Raw genomic sequence first — 21,819 nt, forward strand, 5'->3', positions numbered from 1 at the left:
CAATCAGCAATCGACTTCTCCATTTGGTGGATTAGTCCTCAAGGCAACGAGAGGCAGCTCAATAGAGACCCCGTCCCCTCCTCTATCCCCTGTCCAGATCATAGCAGGTCTGTATCGACTGCTCCATTGACTGTAACTGGCTAGTAGCTGGTGACTGCTGGAGTCATATGGAGGGCACTGCTGAAATGTCAGAACGAGGCAGGGGGAAAAAAGTTGTTTTATTGGACATATTACTTGGAATGGATATGGGTGATGAGACGCTTTGCTCTTCTCGCGGGGCTTCCCACACATTTAAGCTCCAGCGAAGTATGTGAGAAGATACTTTAAAAGCCATGCGTATACGTCCTCTTTTGGAGGAGGATTTATCCCGTAGCCACCTACTGCAAAGATGCTTATGTGCTGCTTTTTCCCCCAACAAAGAAGAGTGATAAGTACTCCCTCCCTTTTTACTGTGGAGCCAGTAAACATAGCTGGCATTTAAGAGGATACAGAATAAACTTTAGAGAAGAGGAAGCAAACTATTTCCGAGTAATATGTCATTTATCTTGATAGTTGACTGTTAGCTGAACCCCCTCCGCGAACAGCAAATGTCCAATCATGACTTAGCAACCAGGTCTGTTAAGATTTCTCCACATGCTGAAGCGGTGTTAGGCTCTATTGGCTTCAGCTTTCTAGTACGATATACTGTGTATAACCATCAAAAGCATAATTAAGTCCCCTTTTGGATGATTCTTGTTTTAAAACGAAGCTGAAAAATTAAAAAAAAACAGCTGGAGTTTTTTTTCCAACCAAGCCATAAAGCTTATGTTATTATAATTAGGTTACATCTGCTCGCCTCAGTCGTCATTTCAACGGATGAAATTGACGGTATTTGTTAAAGAAAACCTGTTAAAACCTGGTAAACTGTTCCTGTGCAAGAACAGAAAAGTAGCAACTAGTGACTCTACTAGCAACACTCATCCACAATCAATAGTATTCTGACTTTTTCCCCCAACTTACTGTAAGGCTGAATTTGACCTATTTTACTTGCAACATTCTGTCAAGAACACTGGCAAAAAGATTATCTGGGTCACATTATCACAGTTTGCACAAGTGTTACAAGTATAGCATCGCAGACTTTGTTGCAAAAATAGTAGGCTGTGACTGACATGATAAGACATTCAAGAGGCAGACATACGGGGGGGGGGTTGTTGCAGTCAAACGCTAAAAAGTGAAAAATGTACTACTTAAGTGATGTATTGCTTTTAGCGTCTCAGCATAGGAAGCCAGTTTGCCTCCAAGGTCAAAAAGCTGTATGAATAAATGCAGATAGCTTTGAGCAATGCTTAAAAATACAGCACCCTATTAGAGGGAAAGTAAAGTGCAAAGCCGCTACCATTTTGCAAAAAGATATAAACCCAACTTTACAGTAGCTACATGACACAGAGCTACCGAATAATGTGGTTGGACTTTTATTTGTTCCGTCTGGTCAGGTCTTTACAGAGCTTCAGTGAGTCATATACAGGACAAGACAGCTCCCATGACTCATTCAACAGACAATACAGACATGCCCGAGCATGCCTTCTTCAAATCTGACGGTGATGAGCGAAGAGGCTCAATGATGTCCCAACACACACACACACACACACACACACACACAGAAGTCTGCACCTTCAGCTTCATCATGGAGTCCTGGCACAGCTTGTCCCCGCGCGCCGCTGTCACCTCATCAATCCCGATCAGCTTGGCCTTGTAGCGCACGCCATCTCCACGGAAACGCTTAATAAGCCCCGCCTCACTGCGGTCCTGACCTGCGGCGGGAGAGCAAAAGAGAGGACGAGAAGGAGACAATGAGAGCAAGTGATTACAGGAGGCAAGGAAGTGAGCTCAACTGAATCCTACAACTTTAGCATCAAGCCCTGCTTTGAGGTATAGACATACTACTCTGTGTGTGTGTGTGTGTGTGTGTGTGTGTGTGTGTGTGTGTGTGTGTGTGTGTGTGTGTGTGTGTGAGACAGACAGACAGAGAGAGTTGGCTGCTCTGGTATAAATATTTATGGAATATGAAATGCAGAATGAATTGCAAATTAGCAGCAGTGAGCAAAGATTGAAAGCAAATTTAAGTTGAGATTGAAAATGAAGCTGGATAAAGCGGAGGAGCGGTGGACTAAATGAGAAAACAACTGGAACATTGGGAACACACTGCCATCGCCCATTGCAGGGCATTGTGGGGCATTCACATTGAAATCTCGGGTGGAAGGTTACGAGGTGGTTGAGTGGGGGGCGCCCACAGTTCCCATGGGTGCTATTGGTGGTGACAAACCAGCTTGAATGGCTGCTATTGAGAGGAATCATCTCGGTCCAGCGCTCACCCATAATCCACCAGGCCCTCCCTGGGTGATGGATGTTGGCTGGTGGTGTGAGACAGGAGGGCAGTTCCAAATGTGTGTGTGTGTGTGTGTGTGTGTGTGTGTGTGTGTGTGGCTGGCCTTGGGCTTTATAATGTCACCCCCCCCCCCTCGATTCTCCCGACCATCCCTCTTGCTGATTATTCTGTCTGTCAATCTCTGCGACCTGACACCACCTTGACACAGACACCTTTCTCATTTTTGCCTCCGCGTTATCTGCCGTCGCGCCGTTTTGATTGCGAGGGTGCAAGCCTTCAAGCGCCGTCTCGAGCTCCTGCGACGTATAAACAATCCCCTCATAACCTCGGCCGGGTTTTGTCAGCCCTCAAAACACCGTTTACCGCTGGATGCCGGATTTACATGACGAGATAGCAGGATTTTCAAAATCAAGGTCACCCTCACCTTTGAGAATTTAACAGCTTTCAAAGCTCCCTGCTCACTCACATTCTAGGTCAAGAGCCCGTACGGTACAATCAGTTAACGGCACAGTTAAGGGGCTGGCTAAGCCGTTTGCGAGAAGAGAAGAAGGTGTAATGTCCCCAACAGAGACTGTCGGGCTGCACTCAAAGACAGTATTACACCAAAAATTACCTCATTCCACCCAGAAACACACAGTACCGCCATCCATACGACGTCCAGCCTAACACAGATGGAATTTGTCCTCCCATCTCTGTAATTTCCAAACAAAAATCAAGAACACGTTTTTTTTCCCCTTCCTTTTTAAGTGCAAATTAAGTGTCTTGTGCAAATGGTTAAAAAAAAACCCGTCCAAGTTTGAATGCAGGCACTTGTCTTGGCTATGCACACCCTCTCAGTAATTCATGAGGGAACAATTCTCCAAAGTGAGGAGGATGGGGGGGGGGGGGGGGGATTGATGATGCTAAAGTCATTAAAGTCTCTAAGCAAGTGAATGTCAAATCTGGTTCTCAGTCAGACTTGTTTCTAAGCCAGAGGATAATGAGCGTTATATACAGCCACCGTGTTCCTCTGAACATTAACCAGCTTGGCATGTGAGCAGCAACCATGAGAGATTACCATTCCCACTTTGATGGCAAACTCCCTAAAAAGACAAACGGTATACATTGCTGTGTGTGTGTGTGTGTGTGTGTGTGTGTGTGTGTGTGTGTGTGTGTGTGTGCTGTTGCTTAAACCCTGCAGGACAGACGGTGGACTCCTAATTATTGCTGTACCTCATTCAACCCATCCCTCATACAGTGACTGGAGCCTATTCATACAGTATTTTGTATTCCATCCAGATTTTACTGACTCATACACTAATGTAATGTAAAATGCATGCTGCTCCAGTTGCATTTTAAACACGATCGGTCCAATTCAGCGCAGCTCTCTCAGATGAGCTTTAACCAGATGTTCTGTGCCATTTGTTTCTTTCCATACAGCTCCCCTAATAACACTTCAGGAGAGATTTAGAGGTTTATGCACAGATCCACACAAAAAAAAAAAAAAGTAGGCCTTGCATACCCAATGAGAGTCTTGACACAGTGGCATAACTCGTACGCTACGTGCTCTGGGTTCGGACGAGCAACTGCGCTGTATTTGAAAACTAGAGAGCTGCGGGGCATGCTGTTTCATGTTGTTACTTTTACTGTATGAAAGGAGAAGAGAGCGGGAGAAGGTGCATGTGTGTGTGTGTGTGTGTGTGTGTGTGTGTGTGTGTGGTGACACATATTCCTCTGGCTTTTCTGGCTTTACAATTACCCAAGGTTGAATGGTCCTCACAACATTTCTGGCCCATAAGCCTGATGTTCATAATCTGTCTGACAGAGGGCTGCCTAAAGCATAGTCAGCATCGAAGTGTATCCTACACATAGGACAACATGCCTGCCATCTGGGAGTCCTGGTGGTCTGAGATGCATGCGTCCTAGGTTAGAATCCAGCACGGGACCTTTGGTCGCATCCTTCTTCTTCCCCCAATATTTCCTATTGCTCCCAAATGCCATAATGAAGCCACACAATAGCCAAATCTTCACAAATGGAGCTGAGATTTAACAGCCAGGACATCAGAGGGCCTGAAATCAAACGCTGCCCTCACCCACCTGACACAGACGGGCCCTGCACCAGGACCATGGAGAGAACAATTACTGTTAGCCCTGCTCCATACTGTTTCAGGGCTTGTCTCTGATCACAGTGTTGCATCCTCCTTCCTTGCCACACTAGAATGGGGACAGTGAAGAGACAGATGGCAACAGATGGAGAGTCAGAAGTGCCCCTCCAGATATAAGGACTTGGCAACAAGGAACTTTTTGTTGGGGTTCTGGGCATCGAGGCAGCTTAACCTTTGAACCGTTCCGAGTGTGTATCCGTCTCTTCCTGTCAATAATCCCCGTCTGCCAGAAGGTCCACACACGCAAATCTATTGAGCTCTAATGAGAGGCGATGGGCGCACCTACATGCAATGTACAACATTAACCGGAAAACACTACGCATGTCCTATCAGTGCAGGGGGCTGATGACTTTAAGCAGCAGTAAAGAGAATGATGTCTGAGGAAGGCAAATCTGTCCCTGCCATCTGCCTCCCCCATGTGCACGAAATAACTTTCATAAGGCTCAGCAAACACACACACACACACACGTAGAAACACTAACGGCAGCAGGCATTCCCTCGTCCAAACCCACACCGATGTCAAAAATTCCTCCACCCCAACCCCGGCCTTTAACAATAGATTAAGATTTTGGTTCAGTGGCTGATCGTTAAAGCAGCCACAGAGTTAATGAGGGGCATTGTGCACATCGTCAATGCAGTGGACAGACCATTGACTCACCGTAGAGTCACACGCAGGTATTGATGTGTGCCGAGTGGTGATCGGTGAGACGGTTCTTTAGGTAGGGGCCCCACAATGATGCTATTATCGCACTCATGGTGAAGCAGTGGGATGAACAGTTGGCTAAGCGTAACAGAAAATGATTTGGCCAAATGTGGGAAATAGTGTTTGAATAGAGTGAAATGGTAGCTATTTGTTCCGCCTCTTACAATCTTTGCAATCGATGTCACACATTTAGTATGAGAGGTGACTTGCGATTTCATCTTTTTTTTTTCCGCCTCTTCATGTCTCTCTGCCGGCGTCTCCGTCCTTCTCTTTCAATGTCTCTCTGTCCACTTTCCTTGCCTCTCTTTTTGAAATGAACTCTTTTTTTTTTTTTTTTTTTGTGCACACAGATTACAGTGGGAGAGCAACAGTTGCTATGGAGATGGAGCAAAAGCCACGCATGTTGATGGATGGAGGGGAGCTTTGACTTTACCATGACAGCCAGAGTTTGCTGCTGTACAACGATTTTTGAAATGAATGGCGAGTTCAATGACTTTCCGAAAAATGAAACACAAGATAGTCCGTCCAGTATCACATACGGTTGTATGTTCCTCTGAAATATGTTCTTTAAGTGAATAATGAAGCAATGGGCAAAAAAAAGCAGCACATGCATTAAAAGATGAGGCTGGAAATATACTAGATTTTCCTAATTATCAACAAATCCCATAAACGAATAACGGATGACGTGGTTCCATTTTTTTTTAGTTCCGGATCAAAGTTTTAAGTTCAGTAATATATTACAGTTACTAATCCCAGTGATACTTTGTCGCTTTCACATTTTATGGGAAGGTCAAGTAGGCGTTAGCTTTGCTCTGGAGGGTGGAGGTGGCTAACCTCTGCCAAAAGAAGATGACAAAGCATTCCTGTAACTCCACAGTTGTCTTATTTACATGTTGCATCTTTATCTTAGCTGCTAGCTAGCCAGTGGTACAGTTGGAGGGTGTATGAACCGTGGTGCTTCACTGTGGAAATAAAACAGCAATTTGAGCAGTCACTGGAGCTAAGTTATGCTTGCTGATTGTTAAAATACAGTGTGTCATTTTTTATTTGAAAACATATTAAATCATTTTTTGGGAAATAAGCTTTCTTGGCTAGTGTTAGTAGAGGAGACTGCTCTGATATTTGTGCATTACACATAAAGCTAAAGGCTTGAGAGTGTTAGCTTCATACCACTCCACATTCAAAATGACCAACAATGTTAAATGAACTACACTGTTGCACTGAGGTACAGCCTTCATAACAATGAATACTGGAGTATTGTGAAGTTTTCAGGGTGAAATATACCCATATATACCATCATGCTGCTGCACTAGTTAGCCCTCTTTGAGTAACAAATGCTACAAACTACAGTTTGAGGAAATTATTTAGCCTTTAAAAAAATGTGACTTTAAGTTTACAGCCATATTTGCAACCCTTTCAAAAAAGAAAAAAAAAGAAAAAACATTTACATCTTCCCCAGGGGTGAATGGAATTGAGTGTAACAAACAGGAGAGGATAAGTCAGAAACACTATTACACATGCATGGGGCTTCATGGGAATTATTGACATGATGAAAAATAGAAAATAACAGCAATATTATCTTTTAAATCAAACCCATTTCTTCTGCAGCGTCCCAGCCATATGAATATATATATATATACACAGGGCTTCGTCTAAACACATGTCATCAACCTGATCCTCAGCCGTGTCCTTCACCAGGTCCCAAGCCTCCTCATAAACACCCCCAGCTGTGCTGCCCGACAGTCTGCATGCATTTAATGTCGCCCCATTTCCATTTATATGGATCTAAATAGCATCCTCACTGATTGTGACAATGGTCCCTGCAGCACATGTGATCAACATGATAAAGTCGGAGGCTGATCGCCCGCGCTGATAGCCCGCCACATGGCCACGTGTGTAATAGCCTCCTCGCTCTGCTCCCCCCCTCCACTTAACTCAAATCAATGGGCCCTCCTCCAGCCTGGTCATTTATCTGAGCAAGCCGACAGGGCCAGTGAAACAGCCACCGAGGACCCGGCCCCGCGGCCTCGTTACAGCCAAGCCCACAGAAGCCAGATTTACTGGACTAGCAGGAGTGGCTTTATTCATGGCCGGAGAAATGAGTAAAAAAAAAGAAAAAGAAAAGAAAAGAGAAGCAGGGCCAACGAGAAAGCATACTCTTCTCGCTCACCCCCCCCCCCCCCCCCCCCTCCTCCCCTGTGGATCTCATTCTTTCTCCCTCTCTATCTCCTCCTCCCTTTCTCCCTTCAGCCAATTCAATCCCATTTCAATCTCCCAGTGAAGTTTCAGAGAAAGCCTCGTCCTGTTACATCACTTATGTTGTTCATCAAAGCGACAGGGTGTGAATTACCCTGTCCGTGACACCTAAATCACGCCGCTACCGTACCCTGGGGCTACATGGAGGGGCTGTTACTACATCTGGATCTTCTCGGCGAACTTGACTGAGAGAAGCTTCTATCCCTGTAGTCCAGCGTTATTTAGCTCCATCCAAGTTATGTGTTCGCTGCCTGCCAAACACGAGAGAAAGCTGCCAGTTTTCCCATTTCGTCTAGACTCCCCTACATGCTTCTCGTCGTCTTTTGACTACTTTTCCTTCAACACCATATATATCAGACATGTTTTCTTACACACATTACAGAAGAGTTGTGCTAATGCATTACTGTGGCGAAGTTAGAGAGTTTGCTAAGTAGCGTCTCACGTACCTTTGATCCTCCTGGACTCCCTTCGCTGGCTGGTTTTGACACCCGGCTGGAGCTCGGCCTCCGCTGACATCCTCCACTGCTGGGTCCCTCGTCCTGCTCACAGCAGATCCACCATGGGTTAGCTAATCCTCCCGACTCCCAGTGTCCGATTCCCCCACACTCCAGTCTTTCTTACAGCCGCTCTTTGGTGGAGAAAATCTCATTCAAATCCATGATGAGATGTCTGGTACTCCTCAATAAATGAAGATCCAGCATTGATGACTGCACTCCGTCACTACTGGGCCATGGTGTTTGAGTATCGCTGAACAACACATGAAAAGATGGCTGGATTATGAGCTGTGTCACCCCTCTCGAGAGCAGCCTCAGATCAGATTTGACATCTTCTGGAGTGCACCTGAGTTCTCTTCTTGAAGGTCAAGTATCACATGATCCAGTGTTGCTCTTTTCCGAGGGTCCACCTATTACTCAGGAGTAATTCCCCCTGGGGGAGACTGCAACATTGATTGAATCAGATATTGTTCTTCAGAGTAGGTCAGGAGTAGATATTATTCTTTGGAAGAGTACTTCAGATGCAGTCCGACAGCCCATCACAGTCACTTGCTCCGAGCGCTGCAAGGCGAAGAAGACAGGGACGACAGTTAATGTGAAGCTGGAGGTGGTTAAAAACCAAAATGAAAAACACACGTCCCTTGATCAGTCATTACAACATTAATTTAAAATACAAAAAGGCAGGTCGGCAATTTAACAAATCAACAAAGACGTTATTATCTCTTCTGGATCATCAATTCTTAACGAGAGCAGCGAATACGTGCTGTTCAGTGCCCACCCTTGGAAAAGAGACCTGTGGCGACATATTCAACACTCTTGTTTCATGTACAGCTTGTGAGTAAATACAGAACGTTAAAGCATGACCGGTGCTTCTGTGCGTGCAAAGCAAATTTTTCAGAAGATGGATTGTTAATGCTCACAGCTCAACAGGCCGACGGCACGAGAGGAGGGGAAGTAGCAGAGAGCGATGAATGACGGGCTGTCTCAAAAGGAAACTGTGTTGGAAAACCTGGCACAGCCGTCCATAAACTGGAACCCCCCGCATTGTGCTTTAATGCCCTTGAATCATCCACCGCCTAACACGGGGGCCGTGCCAAACTGGCACCGTGGCTGGCACCGCTTCAGTTGGCATGGCGATGGGCCATTGTTGGAAAAAGAGGCCTTCAGCCTAAACCGGCACGAAAAGAGCTGCTGCACATCGAGCACCAGGCACACATTATCCTGTTTGACATTGTTTGACATTGTGAGTCTGTGTGGTGAGGATGAGATCTGAATGTCATTTTCAATGAATTTTAAGATTTTTTTTATTATCTGCCTTTTTTTCAACAATTTGCATCTTCCTGAAACTTTCAGTCGTAAGGGAAAAAAAGATTAATAGACGTGACTTATTTATGGATCACCCAAATTTCAAAAAGCACATCCTCTCACTGACGTTCTTTTTTTTTTGCCCGTGAGACAATGCTCCAGAGTCGCTGTTTAATCTAGATAATCCGCAGACCTCAATGTGGAATGTAAAACTATTGTCTATAAATATAGTCCCTAAGAAAGCTATTATTTTTTTTGTCATTTTTCAACGTTTTGAGCACCCCAAATGTAAATCCATCCACCTTCACTGCATGGTGTTGGTGGCAAACATCTCAAAAACTGGGGACATAAAACTGAAACTATCTGCATGGCTTGTAGCCAGTAGCATTACTGAAGCAAAGCTTAGGAAACCTTGTCCGAATGCGGGCTGTCTTCAGAGGTATTTTTGTGATCCCATCCTTCTGCCCTGAATGATAACATTTTTGCCCAATGCTAAATCAACATTTAAATACTGTGTTTTCACATCCTGTGTTTGCCACCGTCGGGGAATCATGTAGTAACGAACAGAGTGCTGAGGTCACAAATGGGGCTACATGACCAGATAACACTAGAGGTAAGTGGAAATTGTTGTGTTTTTTTTTTTTTTTTTTCACATTGGGTAAGGCAAACCTAGATAGACCTTTTTCAGCGCACAGATGCATATCTTTGTGCATTCCTGTATGTATGCATGAAACAAATTGATCTGTGAAATAGACTCTCTCCAGCTGTATCCTCATTTTCCTCCTGCAGACAACTCCTTCAACCCTCCCATTATTCCAAAACGAACCGCGATGTTAGGACACATTTCATTTCCTTTAAAAAAACAGGTCATTGCGGTTGCCTCATCACCACAAATTCTCCTTGTGCATGGCTGTCTAGACCATGCGTGCATATGAGGCAGATAATGTCACCCAGGTCCAAGCAAAGGGGAAATCTCCCCATAAGTACGTCTCAGTCAGAGCCTTGGAGTACAAATGATAGAAGAGGTATTTTCCATGTCACAAAGGACCTTATCAGAATGTCATTTTCATTACCAATGAGGGAGATATGCCTCATTGTATTAGACGGAAGAGCGATTTAATGTGATGTACGGCTGCTTGTCAAAACCAATGCTATCTAGGTCACCCAGACTCCCCAATCTGCTCTGTGTTTTAACAGCTCCCAGTGTCTCTTATGATTTGGGTCAGAGTTAACGAGCATCACGCGTTTCTCCAGCTACTCTCAACTGTTAAGGGATGTCAAAAACCCTTGACAAAAGCCACACTTTATTTATTAATTTGCTCATTTTAGTACTACCTCTCTCAAGTGCAAAGAAGAACTTCCTTGAGGGAAGTCAATTTCATTTCTGCTTGCATTTTATTTCCTTCCATCACCCTGCCGCTGTCTTTGTCTCCGTCTGCCAGCATTTCACAAATCATCTCTTGAGATGTTTGTTTCCCGCTTGCGTCAGACTCTTTAGCCCGTAACCGCCTTATTGAACAAAAACAGGCATGCTGTGTGAAAGCCTGATGTATGGCAACTCTCTCTTCCTGAACATTAAGCACATCAATCATGCAAGCAATTGATTTTTTTTTCAGGACAGGATTTGAGTGTATACCTTCCCAAGGCAAACTAGACCCCCTGGGCAACATGCAGGTATGTCTTGTCATGCAGCTTCAGTGGGATGAGATGTGATCTGAATGCATTTCGTGAAGAAACGCCATACTTTCTTTGTTGTTTTGATCAGTTTGTCAGAAAGATGCCTGTAACTTTTAGTGAGTTGAAGTACAGGCCAGTGAAAAAAAACAACTGTGTAATTACCGCTTTCAGCTCTTTGTGTGTAATTAATGCAAAGGGGGAATCTGCTTGTCTTTATAATTTGGTTACAATGAAATGAAAGAAAAATTAAATAGATGTATGTTGCAGAGAGACAAAGAGATGTAATTTACAATTCTATTGAGTTCTTTCTTCCTAGTTGCCTCAATGAATGAAAATGACGCATTCATTTTGATCAGCTTTTCAGTCATGTTTGTCGTCTCCGAACCATAATGGGCAATCACCGAACACAAGTTATTTTATTTAAGATCAGATCATTTGCGAGATTTCTTTAAGCTCCGGCATTTTTGTAAGTCACATTTCCTCCTGAGACCGGTGTTTAATAGACTGCACAATCAACCTCATATTGTGAGACAAGCCTCCGTGCATCCTGCCACCGATGAGTAACAAAGGTTGAACAGCCATCTATCACTGGATATGGCCAATTACACCTCCATTCACTGTGGTCCCGACGGAAGGAGCAGGCTGTGCTCTCCGGTTTGCATGCGACTGCTGAGGAGCGGGGAGGCCCCCGTCCCCCGTCCCCCAGACCAGCTCCATCTCTTCCTGGCCAAGGCTGGCATGGCTGGGGGGCTGGTGGTGTGTTTGTTCGACAGACCGGCTTTGGCACCTCGCGCTGGTCATCTTTGTTACAAAATGCCCCCCAGCTTATGGAGTGGGACACAACTGTCACAACCTGGCCTAGCAAAGCTCCTCTGAATAGCCCTGCTGTGTTGCCTTGTGTCACCTATGGCAGCGATGGCCGGCCGACTGCTGCTATGTCCTCTCTATAGCTAAAGACTTTAATCTGTACTGTTGTGTTTAGCATTCCAGGGCTTGACATTTTATTCTATTATAGCTCTTATCAACAATAAGGTTGTCTTATGTGACTTACAAGTGGCTAATAGCTCATGTAGCTAGGATAAATTTAATATGCCTTTTCTGGATGAATCAGACTCCTGACTAACGAGCAGTTGACTGGCATACTTTGGACGCTGCAACCTATTAACTTCTGACCCTATGATTCAGTGGGTTAATCACATTACACACAGTCATAGCAAGCTACAAGGCCACTGAGAAACAGAAAAATATGTCAGCAACAAGACAAAGAGTCTACCATGCTAGCAGCTCTGCGAGGCTGTAGTTAGCCACAGCGGTGCTTTGAGCTAAATGCTAACACAAACATGCTAACGTGAGCATGTTGACAATGCTAACATGCTGATGTTAAGCATTAATGTATAATGTCTATTTACTATCTGAGTTTTAAAAATACTGTGTAAGCAGACGGCTGCTACGGCAGACAGGCCGTCAGTTAGCGGCTGTAGCAACTCAAATTTAGCCACCGGAAACCCCGGCGCCAGGAGTCACAGCGGGCTAGAGGCCAGGTTTTAAAATCATAAGCAAACGTATTATACACATTCAAATGTTTACCCGATGATGGCGCTAAAAGAATACTTGACATGACTGTTTAACACATTTCTGTTAAGACATTTCACTCAAAACAAATGTCAACCTCATGGTGGTGCTACAGGAAAAAAACACAGGAGCACCAAAGTCAGTAGAATTCATCATCTATCATCTGGGAACCGTGAATGTTTGCACTGAATTTCACCATTGGCTTTTTTGCAACCAGAAGTGACACGAGAGGGTGGAGCAAAGTACAGTCGAACGTTGAATAAGACATTTCAAGCTACCAAAACAGTTACAATTAATTTTCATGAACTGAAAACGCACCGTGAAAGTGGTAAAGCTGTAAAACAAAAACACGGACAACTCCCAGAACGGACAATGCTGTGGTAGCTACCTGTCAATCACAAGGTAGTCTCTAGTCCCGCCCTAAAGCTTACCCTGCTTATCGTCTGTTTTACTAAATGAACATCATGCTGCATTGAAGAAGACTTGAAACTAGCGATTGAGACCATAAACCCATGTTTATGGTCTCAACTGTATTTACTGAGGTGATAAATCAAGTGAGAAGAAGGGTCGCATAGACTTTCTATACAATCAGACTTCTAATTGCAACCAGAGGAGTCGTCCGCTGATGGCCTTTAGAAATAATACAAGTTTAAGGCACTTCAGCATTGGCTTCACTTTTCAGAACCAGAGGTTGCTGTCTGGATGAAATCGAGTAAATTACCAAGCTTTCTTCTCGTACATGTGAATAAAATTGACATAAAATAAGCAGAAGAAATGTGGACAACTATGTATTGATATCGTACTATAAACTAAACCATTCCTTTTTGATTTATCTGAGGGAAAGCTGAAATATTGTAGCGAAAGAAGGAGAGGGACCTCTCCTTTCTTCTTCTCCTCCTCCTCCGCCCTGCTGGCCTTCCAGGGGGAACTGATAGCCTCTGAGCTCAGGCTGTTCAGCCACGGCCCATTAGTTCACCTCATTCTGACAAGATGGAGGGCCTCCGACGACGGAACAGTCAAGTGTGCGAGCGGAGGCGAAGGGGAGGGAAGAAAATACATACAAAAAAAATTCTGTTTGGGCATTTTGAAGCGCTCTCATTCACTTTCTGGGGGGAAATAGAGGCCTCATCGCTTCGGGTTCAGCGGCTACAGCCGGTTAACTAAATAAGCGCTGCCACACAGTTGCTTTGCGGTGCAGATTTATGTCAGCACAGGCCTTGGAGCTGTGCATTCAGTTAGGCGTGGCTCCAACATGGCCGGGCACAGCTACACAGAGGGCAGTGAGGAGCTGCCCTCTGAAGTGCTCCTGCATTATCCTTTTTACCAGCTCAGCTGCAGGATAACTGGGCCCAATTTAGATGGATGAAGAGGGAGAAGAGGATGGGTGTGTGTGTGACGGGGTGGGGGGGTGGGGGGTGGGGGGGGGGGGGGGGGGGGGGGGGGGCTGGTCTCTTCAAATCTGAGGCTTGACATAAATGAACAAACACCCTTGTACTCGCACAGCAGAGGTCTCAAGATGCAAATATTAATGGGGTTTATTTTGAAAGTTTGCATTTCTGAGGCAGCTTCTGCCTCCATAACAGACATATTCAGGCTAATAAAGTGTCACTAGCTCCCTATGGTGACAGTAAACAATAGCATGAAAACAAGATACATTTCCTTCTTCTATTCATCTAATCCCACCCACCGCACTCAGCGGGTCTGGGAACATAGTCGGTGTGAGACTCTTGGACCCCTTTCCTACAATTAATTGGTGGATCTGTCTCTCCCAAACACTTCCTCCAATGTTACGCTGTGGCTTCCCCGAGGAGTCTTTAATTCACTGTTGATTTGGTTTGTTGTTGTGCTGTGTCTCAGTGTCTGACCGGTGTGTTAAAACAGGCTATTTACCACGTTCGGTGGGAGAGAGAACTGGACAGGCTCCAGAAGGCCTGGACAAACACTGTGTCTCCTTCCGTCTCTCTCTCTCTCTCTCTCTCTCTCTCTCTCTCATTTTGATTTGCTCAGTATTTATCATTTCTAATCTCCACAGCCTTTTTTTGTACTCTTTCAATTTCATCTTTGTATATCTTTTTTGTCCTGTCCCTCCCACCTCTGTTCCCCCTCTGCCCTCTTTTTCTTTGTCTCCCTCGCTTCCAACATAATGCCTGTTTGTGAAAAGAGGTTCAAGCATGTGTTATTTTGCTGCCACCCCCAGCCCTGCCTTCTTTTGTGAGTTACAAAAGAACTGTGGATACCTTGGTTTGGTCATTATTTCATGCAGAGAGTAATTAATGAGACAATTAGGGTCGTTCCCTCCCTCTGTGTTCCCTTTGTACTAAACAAACAGCCAAAAGGTACCCTCTTTAATTGCACATGGGTCATGGATATAATTAAGATACACAAACATCGTCTTTATGAAATTCGACTGTGAAAAAAATGTTTCATTGTTTGTTGTTTTGACTGTCTTCATGTGTTAACAGACAGACATTTGATTCAGCAGCACTGTGGACAGGCAATATGACTATCAAACACAACAGAGATTCAGTGTAGCTGAGATGAAAGTTGCCATGATCAAAAACACTGAGCACAAAAACATTACCTGCAGTCTGCCAGACGGCATTAACGAAGCTGAAGGGAAGCACCGGACAGTTTCTACAAAAAAAAAAAAAAAAGAAAAAAAAAAAAAAGGAACCTTTTTGTTTTTCTACTTACTTTTCACACCATCTTATTGATGTTGTCATGGTGTGAAATACCTCACACGCAGTGTGCAGTAGAGTAGTTTCACTTAATGTAAACCGAAAAAGCAGTGCGACATATTTTGAACTAACGAAAGTCTAACTTTAGCATTTGGTTCCTAATTACTGTTGTCATTTTGAGCCTACTAAGAGACTGTACGAAGATGATTAGAGACGAAGAGGGGGAAAGGTATGGGTCTTATAGTTTCTCTTTTTGATGAAGAGAAAGTAGTCTGATTTATTTTGGAGGAGCAGGGGATGGTGGTTTGAGTATTTTTCCTCCCGTTTTGTATTTCATTTCAGCCTTCCCTTGAGCTGCTGCCAGAGCCCCGTTCATTTAGTCACCGTGGCACAAACTGTTCAGTCACTAGCGATCGACTGGAGCAAACAGGAAATAAACAGGACTTCCATAAACGCACTATTCCATGTTTGCCATTATTTCTAATTTGCGATTTAGTCAATATATTGTGAAAACGATTGTTCCATTGGAGTTTAAAATAGCTATAATGTTTGGTCTCCAACAAATAGACCATAAATAAAAGCTCTTGAGGAGCCGAATGCCCCACTGTGTTCACCAGCTAGCCGCTAGCTGTGTCTGTCTGCTGTTTGGTGCTGAGCAGGTATGTACAGAGGACTTGTTGAAAACAGCTGTCTGCTGCAGCCAAAAACAGCGATAATGAGAGTGGTGAGAGTGAACCACAACAGTAGAGTCGCAGGTCTGACAGAGAAACAGCAAGTTGAAAATCACTATTAAGCGTTTTAAAACTGCAGATTCAGCCGATAATTCTCTTTAGTGTCATAGGAGTGATTTCTTTCACCCTGTAACGTTATTTTCACATCATTTGTTACATTGTTATTATACAGTTTAGCTTATAGCCACTTCAGGTTATTATGATTTAACAAATTGTACCAATTCAACACGGTTCCATTATTTTATGGGGAGGATGTTGCATTTGTTTTTCTATGTCAAGAGAGGGGTCCGCTGGGAATTTTAATAAAGCTGTAAATAAATACAGTATAGGGCCAAACTTTTGTATGTTTGAGAGAAAATTGTGAATATCTTCATCGTCTGTCATTTATTTGTCAAGGGTGTACACAATTCAGATGTCACAGATCCCCCATCTATCTTTTTCAACAGCTAAGAAAACTCCACAGCTAGTTAGGGTTTCCTTTCACACTGCTGCGTCTGGCAGAGATACGCCTGAGAGAAAATAAAGGAATGACTGACATTACAGACAGAGGAAAGTTAGCATGTGTAACACTTCTTCCTGTGATAACGCATGGTTTACTTTCATAATACTACTAGTTTCTTGCAGGCAGCTGTAGGAGCTATTTAAAGCACAGAAATAATATAAACTACAACTCCTGTTTAACATCCCAATTAGTAGTGTTTTAAAGTGATGCCATTTTGTTTTCGCGGCTGTACTTATAGTTATCATTTCCACAAAGTACTTCCAACTACTTCTTCTTTTCTTTTGAGGGCGCCTTTGTTGTAGCGTAACATCTCCCACTGCAGAGTAACAAGCATCTTGTAAAAGTGTACTTTAAAAGAAGCTTGCACACAAACACATTAACTGTCTATTCCCCCGACTACAATATGGTAGGTGCTGGTGTAATTAGTGCATCTCCCACCACACCTCGTCGTCTCTCATTAATCTCTCATGAGTGATTAGGCTGCGGAGACGTACGGAACCACGGGAGGTGTGAAGCCGGGTGTGAAACTGTTGTCATCTCATATGTTATCGCACTCCGGAGACTGGGAGGATTAAACCACGCCAGGCACAGCCCATTGGCAGCTAATCATGCCGCTAATGATAAGTGAAATATTCCACTGCCTCCCGTTACAATGGCATCCCAAGGTCAAGATCTCACACAGATCGCGAACGTACACAAGCAGCGCCGCCGCCGTCTCTCTGAGGCGACGCTTCCTCAGCCGTTAACGTGGTGTTGTGTAAACCCAGAGCAGAGAGGCCGGGTACAAGCCTGAGTGAAGCCTTCCGAATATGACACTTGATGGCTGATTAGAGCAAAACATCAGGGTAGCCTCCAACTGTGACGCTCTGATGAGAAGTGATCTAAAGGGTCTCGTCAGAAGGCGTCATGCTGACCGCTGTTGCTGTGCCAGATGCTTGTCGCTCAGTGCAGCTCCACATCAAAAATATAGAATATGTTCCCTGCAGAGATCACCGCGAGAGAGATCCCCATTTCGTTCACAAAAAAAAAAAAAAAAAAAAAAAAAGCAGCAAGCAACTGCAATTACTCAGCCTAGGCAAACATGAGGGGAAATCAAATGTCAGCAGCCATTAAGAGTGAAACATTGATTTTACATTTTACTTACGTCAGATTCTACAATTTAGTTGATTGTCACAGAGCTAAATACAGCCTCCATGTCACCCTTTTTTTTTATAATGAGGATAATAATAACGCATTAGCAATCCAAATCCATAAATGTATGATTTCCTCTATACCGGTCGATCTAATGCCTGATTTATACTCCTGCGGCTGTGAGGCTGCGAGGATTATATTTAGAGACAATGCTTGTTTTTCGAATGACGGATGTCTAGCGGTTTTGTATCGCACACAAGTCGGGTTAGACAACGCGAGCAATTGGGTTAAGGCTATGGTGTCTTCTGCTTCAAATCAACATACTGTTTTTCGCGCCATGTTCTGTTCGGATACTTTGTGATTCGTTCATTGAAACGTGTTTCCTTATTACGGATAAGGGTGATGAAGATAGATGAAGGTTTTGGGATATTAGTAAATGCTACAAAACAGTAATTTTTCATACTTTTTATGTTTTCCCACATCTCTACAGTGTAGTAACTGAAAGATGCATCGAATAGTGAAAGATAATGGACTTTTCTGCTGATGGCCACATGAAAGTACAGATGCCCACAGACAACCTACTGGTAGTCTAACTCATTATGCACTCAGTTGCCAGTTTATCTCTCACACACACACACACACACACACACACACACACACACAGCTAAAACTAGTGCAGTCTAATACAACAGTCCTGAAATAAATCCCACCGCCATGAAGGTTATAAAAGGTGTTGATTCAATTACTGTATGGCTATTTCAGAGGCTGCAGTGTTGTGGTACCGTTGAATTAAATTGCATTACTCTGACAGGAGTTTCTTTTATATCAAGACTAAATATCAGAAACACCACACACACACACACACACACACACACACACACACACACACCACTGCCGGAATGACCATAAAGTTAAATCAACCCCCCCCCCCCCTTTTCACTTTCATTGAAGAGATGCTTCTGTTGCGTGCGATTGAATAAACATTTTGCTGTCATTTAACGCTTGATTACTCAAAACTGTAAATGATCCAAACAGGGGGAATGCGCTGTGCTCAGTAAGAAAAAAAAAAACATGAATCAGGGGATATGAAATCACATGAGAATTGAGTTTGATAGCTCCTCTAGGCTCAACTAAACATCTCAATTACCTCCAGGGGGTTGAAAAAGCACTGCAGTAAGGAGTTGTGGCAGATACAATATTTGAATTGACTGTCAGTGGAAAAAAAAAAAAAAAAAAAAACCCTGCTAAGCTTATATTTGATTACATATTTTATAGAACACAAACACAAATGCACGCACAAATGCGTCCCAGCTACTGTAATGCCTGCTGCTGCCAGACCGCCACACTATTATAATCATCAGCCACATATGGAGCTGCTGTCCCGCCTGTGGGGAATAGGGTTGTAGAACGGGCCAACGGGATGAAACCGAAAGGACCTCACCACTCAGAGGTGATGAATGCTCTGCTGCTTACGGAGCCTCCCGTAGTGCATCTGTGAGAGCAGATGAATGGGGAGGAGAGGCTGATAAACTGGGTCACATGAACGCAGCGTTTCTGGGTAATGCGGTGAAAACGCTGGAGGAGTGCAGTTGGGTGGCTGCACGTGCCTACAACTGGGGCAGAGCTGCTCCAACTTGACTCCATTTCTTCTTCTTTTTTCCTCCGGCTCCTCTGGCATTATTGAAAAGTTACGCCGTTAATTTGCAAAAACATACTTTGCTTTTCCCCCCCCCCCATGTCTTGAACTCCTGCTGTCAACAGCTGATACAAGATTCCTCCCCGACTATAATTACATTATTTTTTTCAAGTCACTCAAATTGTGCAGCGACATGTTTCTGGAAATTTTACCATTAACTTATAAAAAAGTCATTTATTTCCCTCTGTAAATTGTGGGACAATAATTATCATCAATATGTTTGTTCCTGTGCTACAGGTTATGTCCTGGCATGTGTTCCTATAAATATCTCTCTGTGTATGTCAACTGTGTGTGTGTGTGTGTGTGTGTGTGTGTGTGTGTGTGTGTGTGTGTGAGGGAGCTCCTTTTTGTGCATTTTAAATCAATACCTCAGTCTTTAAGCTTCCTATTTAACCGTTCAAAGTTTCTGATGACTCATCCTGCCCTCTGTTGCACATAGATACATTCATCCAATCAAATTAGATTTTTGGGTAATACAGCTAAGCTATCCCAACACCTTCTGATCTAACAATGCAGGTGAAGGAGGCCAACAGTCCTCTGCAACTCCATAAAGGTCCATTTTTCTTCAGCGGTTTTGACAGCAAATTAGCAGCATTGGCTTTTAAAAACTGTAATGTCAATTATTAACACAATCATATCACATGCCAGCTTACATGTGTGTGTGTGTGTGTGTGTGTGTGTGTGTGTGTGTGTGTGTGTGTGTGTGCATATGTCACATCACATCACATATCAGGAGATCAGCGTGTTCATTGCCCTTTTCTTTAAGACTGCTCTCTGCCCTAATCTAATTTCCTTAATTTGGGGTTGAGGAAGAGTTTGATTGGGCGGCGGGGGCACAGAGGATAGGGTGAGAGGGTCCTTTACCTTGGCACAGATAAGAAGACAAACTAGATTTGAGGGCGGATAGATCTTGTCGGCAGCACACGCCGTCTCTTGGCAAGCGAGGCAAAGTCGATATTGAGCGGGGGGTGGGGTGGGGGGGTGGGGGCTTTCTTACCTCCTTAGATTTACAGTATCTAGAGCTCCACAGCCTCATACTTCAGTAGATGGATGAGCATTTCATACGGAGCCAACTGGCGCAACATGAGTTGAGCTGAAGGTCATTGTGACTCATTTCCAGCTCGGATGCTGGGTGGCTGGAGACGGAGACGCTAAATCTCCACTACTCGACTTGTTTTAATAGTACAAAGACGATGGCTCTGCGAGAAGAAAAAAAAGAAGGAGCGGACTGTTTGCGCCGTGTGCTGGTTCTGTACAGCACTGGTGCAACAACAACAACAACACACACACACACACACACACAGACTGCGCAGCGCCAAAGACAGTTGAGAGTACAGTAGTAGGGAGTTGGTACAGATTGCCGTAGAACCTCGAGGCATATGGCAGGGCGCCCCATGCCTCCCAGCTAATTGAGTCCTAATGAATCACTGGTTTGGCATGCTACATGTCCCTTGTGATGGCTGGTGTCATTGATGCATTGAAGATGCCCAGTCCTCTGGAAGTGAAGCGGGCAGTGACGGCTGCACCGGCTCAACGTGGGAGGCAGGCCGACCACTGCCGGCTTCACACTGAACGCCTTCACTCACTCACCAGATGTTACAAGTCAAGGCACAAAGATTCCTAGCTAACCGGCTCGACACAATGGAAATAATTGTGTGACGGGCCGGCAATTCACTGGCCCGTTTGATTCCAGTAACACTCCACAGAGCGGTGGGGTCGCGGCCTCATTGTCAAGTCTACAGGGTCAGTGTAACAAGAGAAAACCACTAGTCAATGTACATTTATAATTGACTAAAGTAGATATGAATTGATGGTTGAAAAAAACGTTTATTTAGCTTTTAGTGCCATTAGCAACATTATTATTGAGATAAATTACACTATTCTCATTATTTTTCGTCCTTTCGACATATAATTCAATAATAACATCTGAAGTTTACTCTGATGAGGTTCAATGCTTTTGTAAACAGAGTGGTCCCACTCTGTCGAAAAAAGGGTATTGGAAAGAATGTAATGAATTCATATGTAAGAAGATATGAATGGAAATAATTTACAACCATATTATAATGTGAAAAATGAAGTTTAATGTGCAAGATAATATCTTCTATTCTGTGGGGGCTGTATTCATTTTTGAAAAGTGTTGGCCAATTTTATTACTGAAACAGGTCCAGCCTAAACATATTGGAAAGGAAATGCTAATTTAAATATTTTCCAATTTCAGGTTTAATATTTTGCACAACCACTTATTGATGTCAGTGAGAAACTGTGAGGTCTGTCCAAACATAATACTTTATTCTTTGCAGGATGATTTTCTCGGAAGATGTTTAGGTACGATATAATTTTCTGAGATATGCTTATTCGCTTTCATGCTGGAAGTCATTTGAGGAGATTGATAGAGTTGTCATGACGCGACACTAAATATGGAGCTGGAGAAAATGGACAGCATAGCTTAGCATAAAGACTGGAAGCGGGAGGAAACGTCTAGCCTGGCTCTGTCCAAAAAAAGGTGACAAAATCTGCCTCCCAGCACCTGTGAAGCTCACTAATTAACACTTAATATCTTGTTTG

General features: G+C 43.9%; 1 protein-coding gene across 2 annotated transcripts in view; it reads right to left on the bottom strand.

Moving 5' to 3' along the window:
* The window catches only part of LOC137892518 (disabled homolog 1-like), a 41,743-nt gene that overhangs the window by 16,550 nt on the left and 3,374 nt on the right, over positions 1 to 21,819 (bottom strand). For both annotated transcript variants that reach the window (XM_068737725.1, XM_068737724.1), the window contains exons 2-3: positions 7,915 to 8,523; positions 1,651 to 1,790 (exon numbers count right to left, since the gene is read on the bottom strand). In XM_068737725.1, the coding sequence (XP_068593826.1) occupies positions 1,651 to 1,790; positions 7,915 to 7,984 (210 nt within the window). In that variant the 5' untranslated portion in view covers positions 7,985 to 8,523. The remainder of the gene's footprint in view (positions 1 to 1,650; positions 1,791 to 7,914; positions 8,524 to 21,819) is intronic.

Source organism: Cebidichthys violaceus, unplaced genomic scaffold, assembly GCF_023349555.1.
Source record: "Cebidichthys violaceus isolate CVI_PGR_0920_01 unplaced genomic scaffold, fCebVio1.0.p SCAF_8, whole genome shotgun sequence".
In the NCBI taxonomy this organism is placed as follows: Eukaryota; Metazoa; Chordata; class Actinopteri; order Perciformes; family Stichaeidae; genus Cebidichthys; species Cebidichthys violaceus.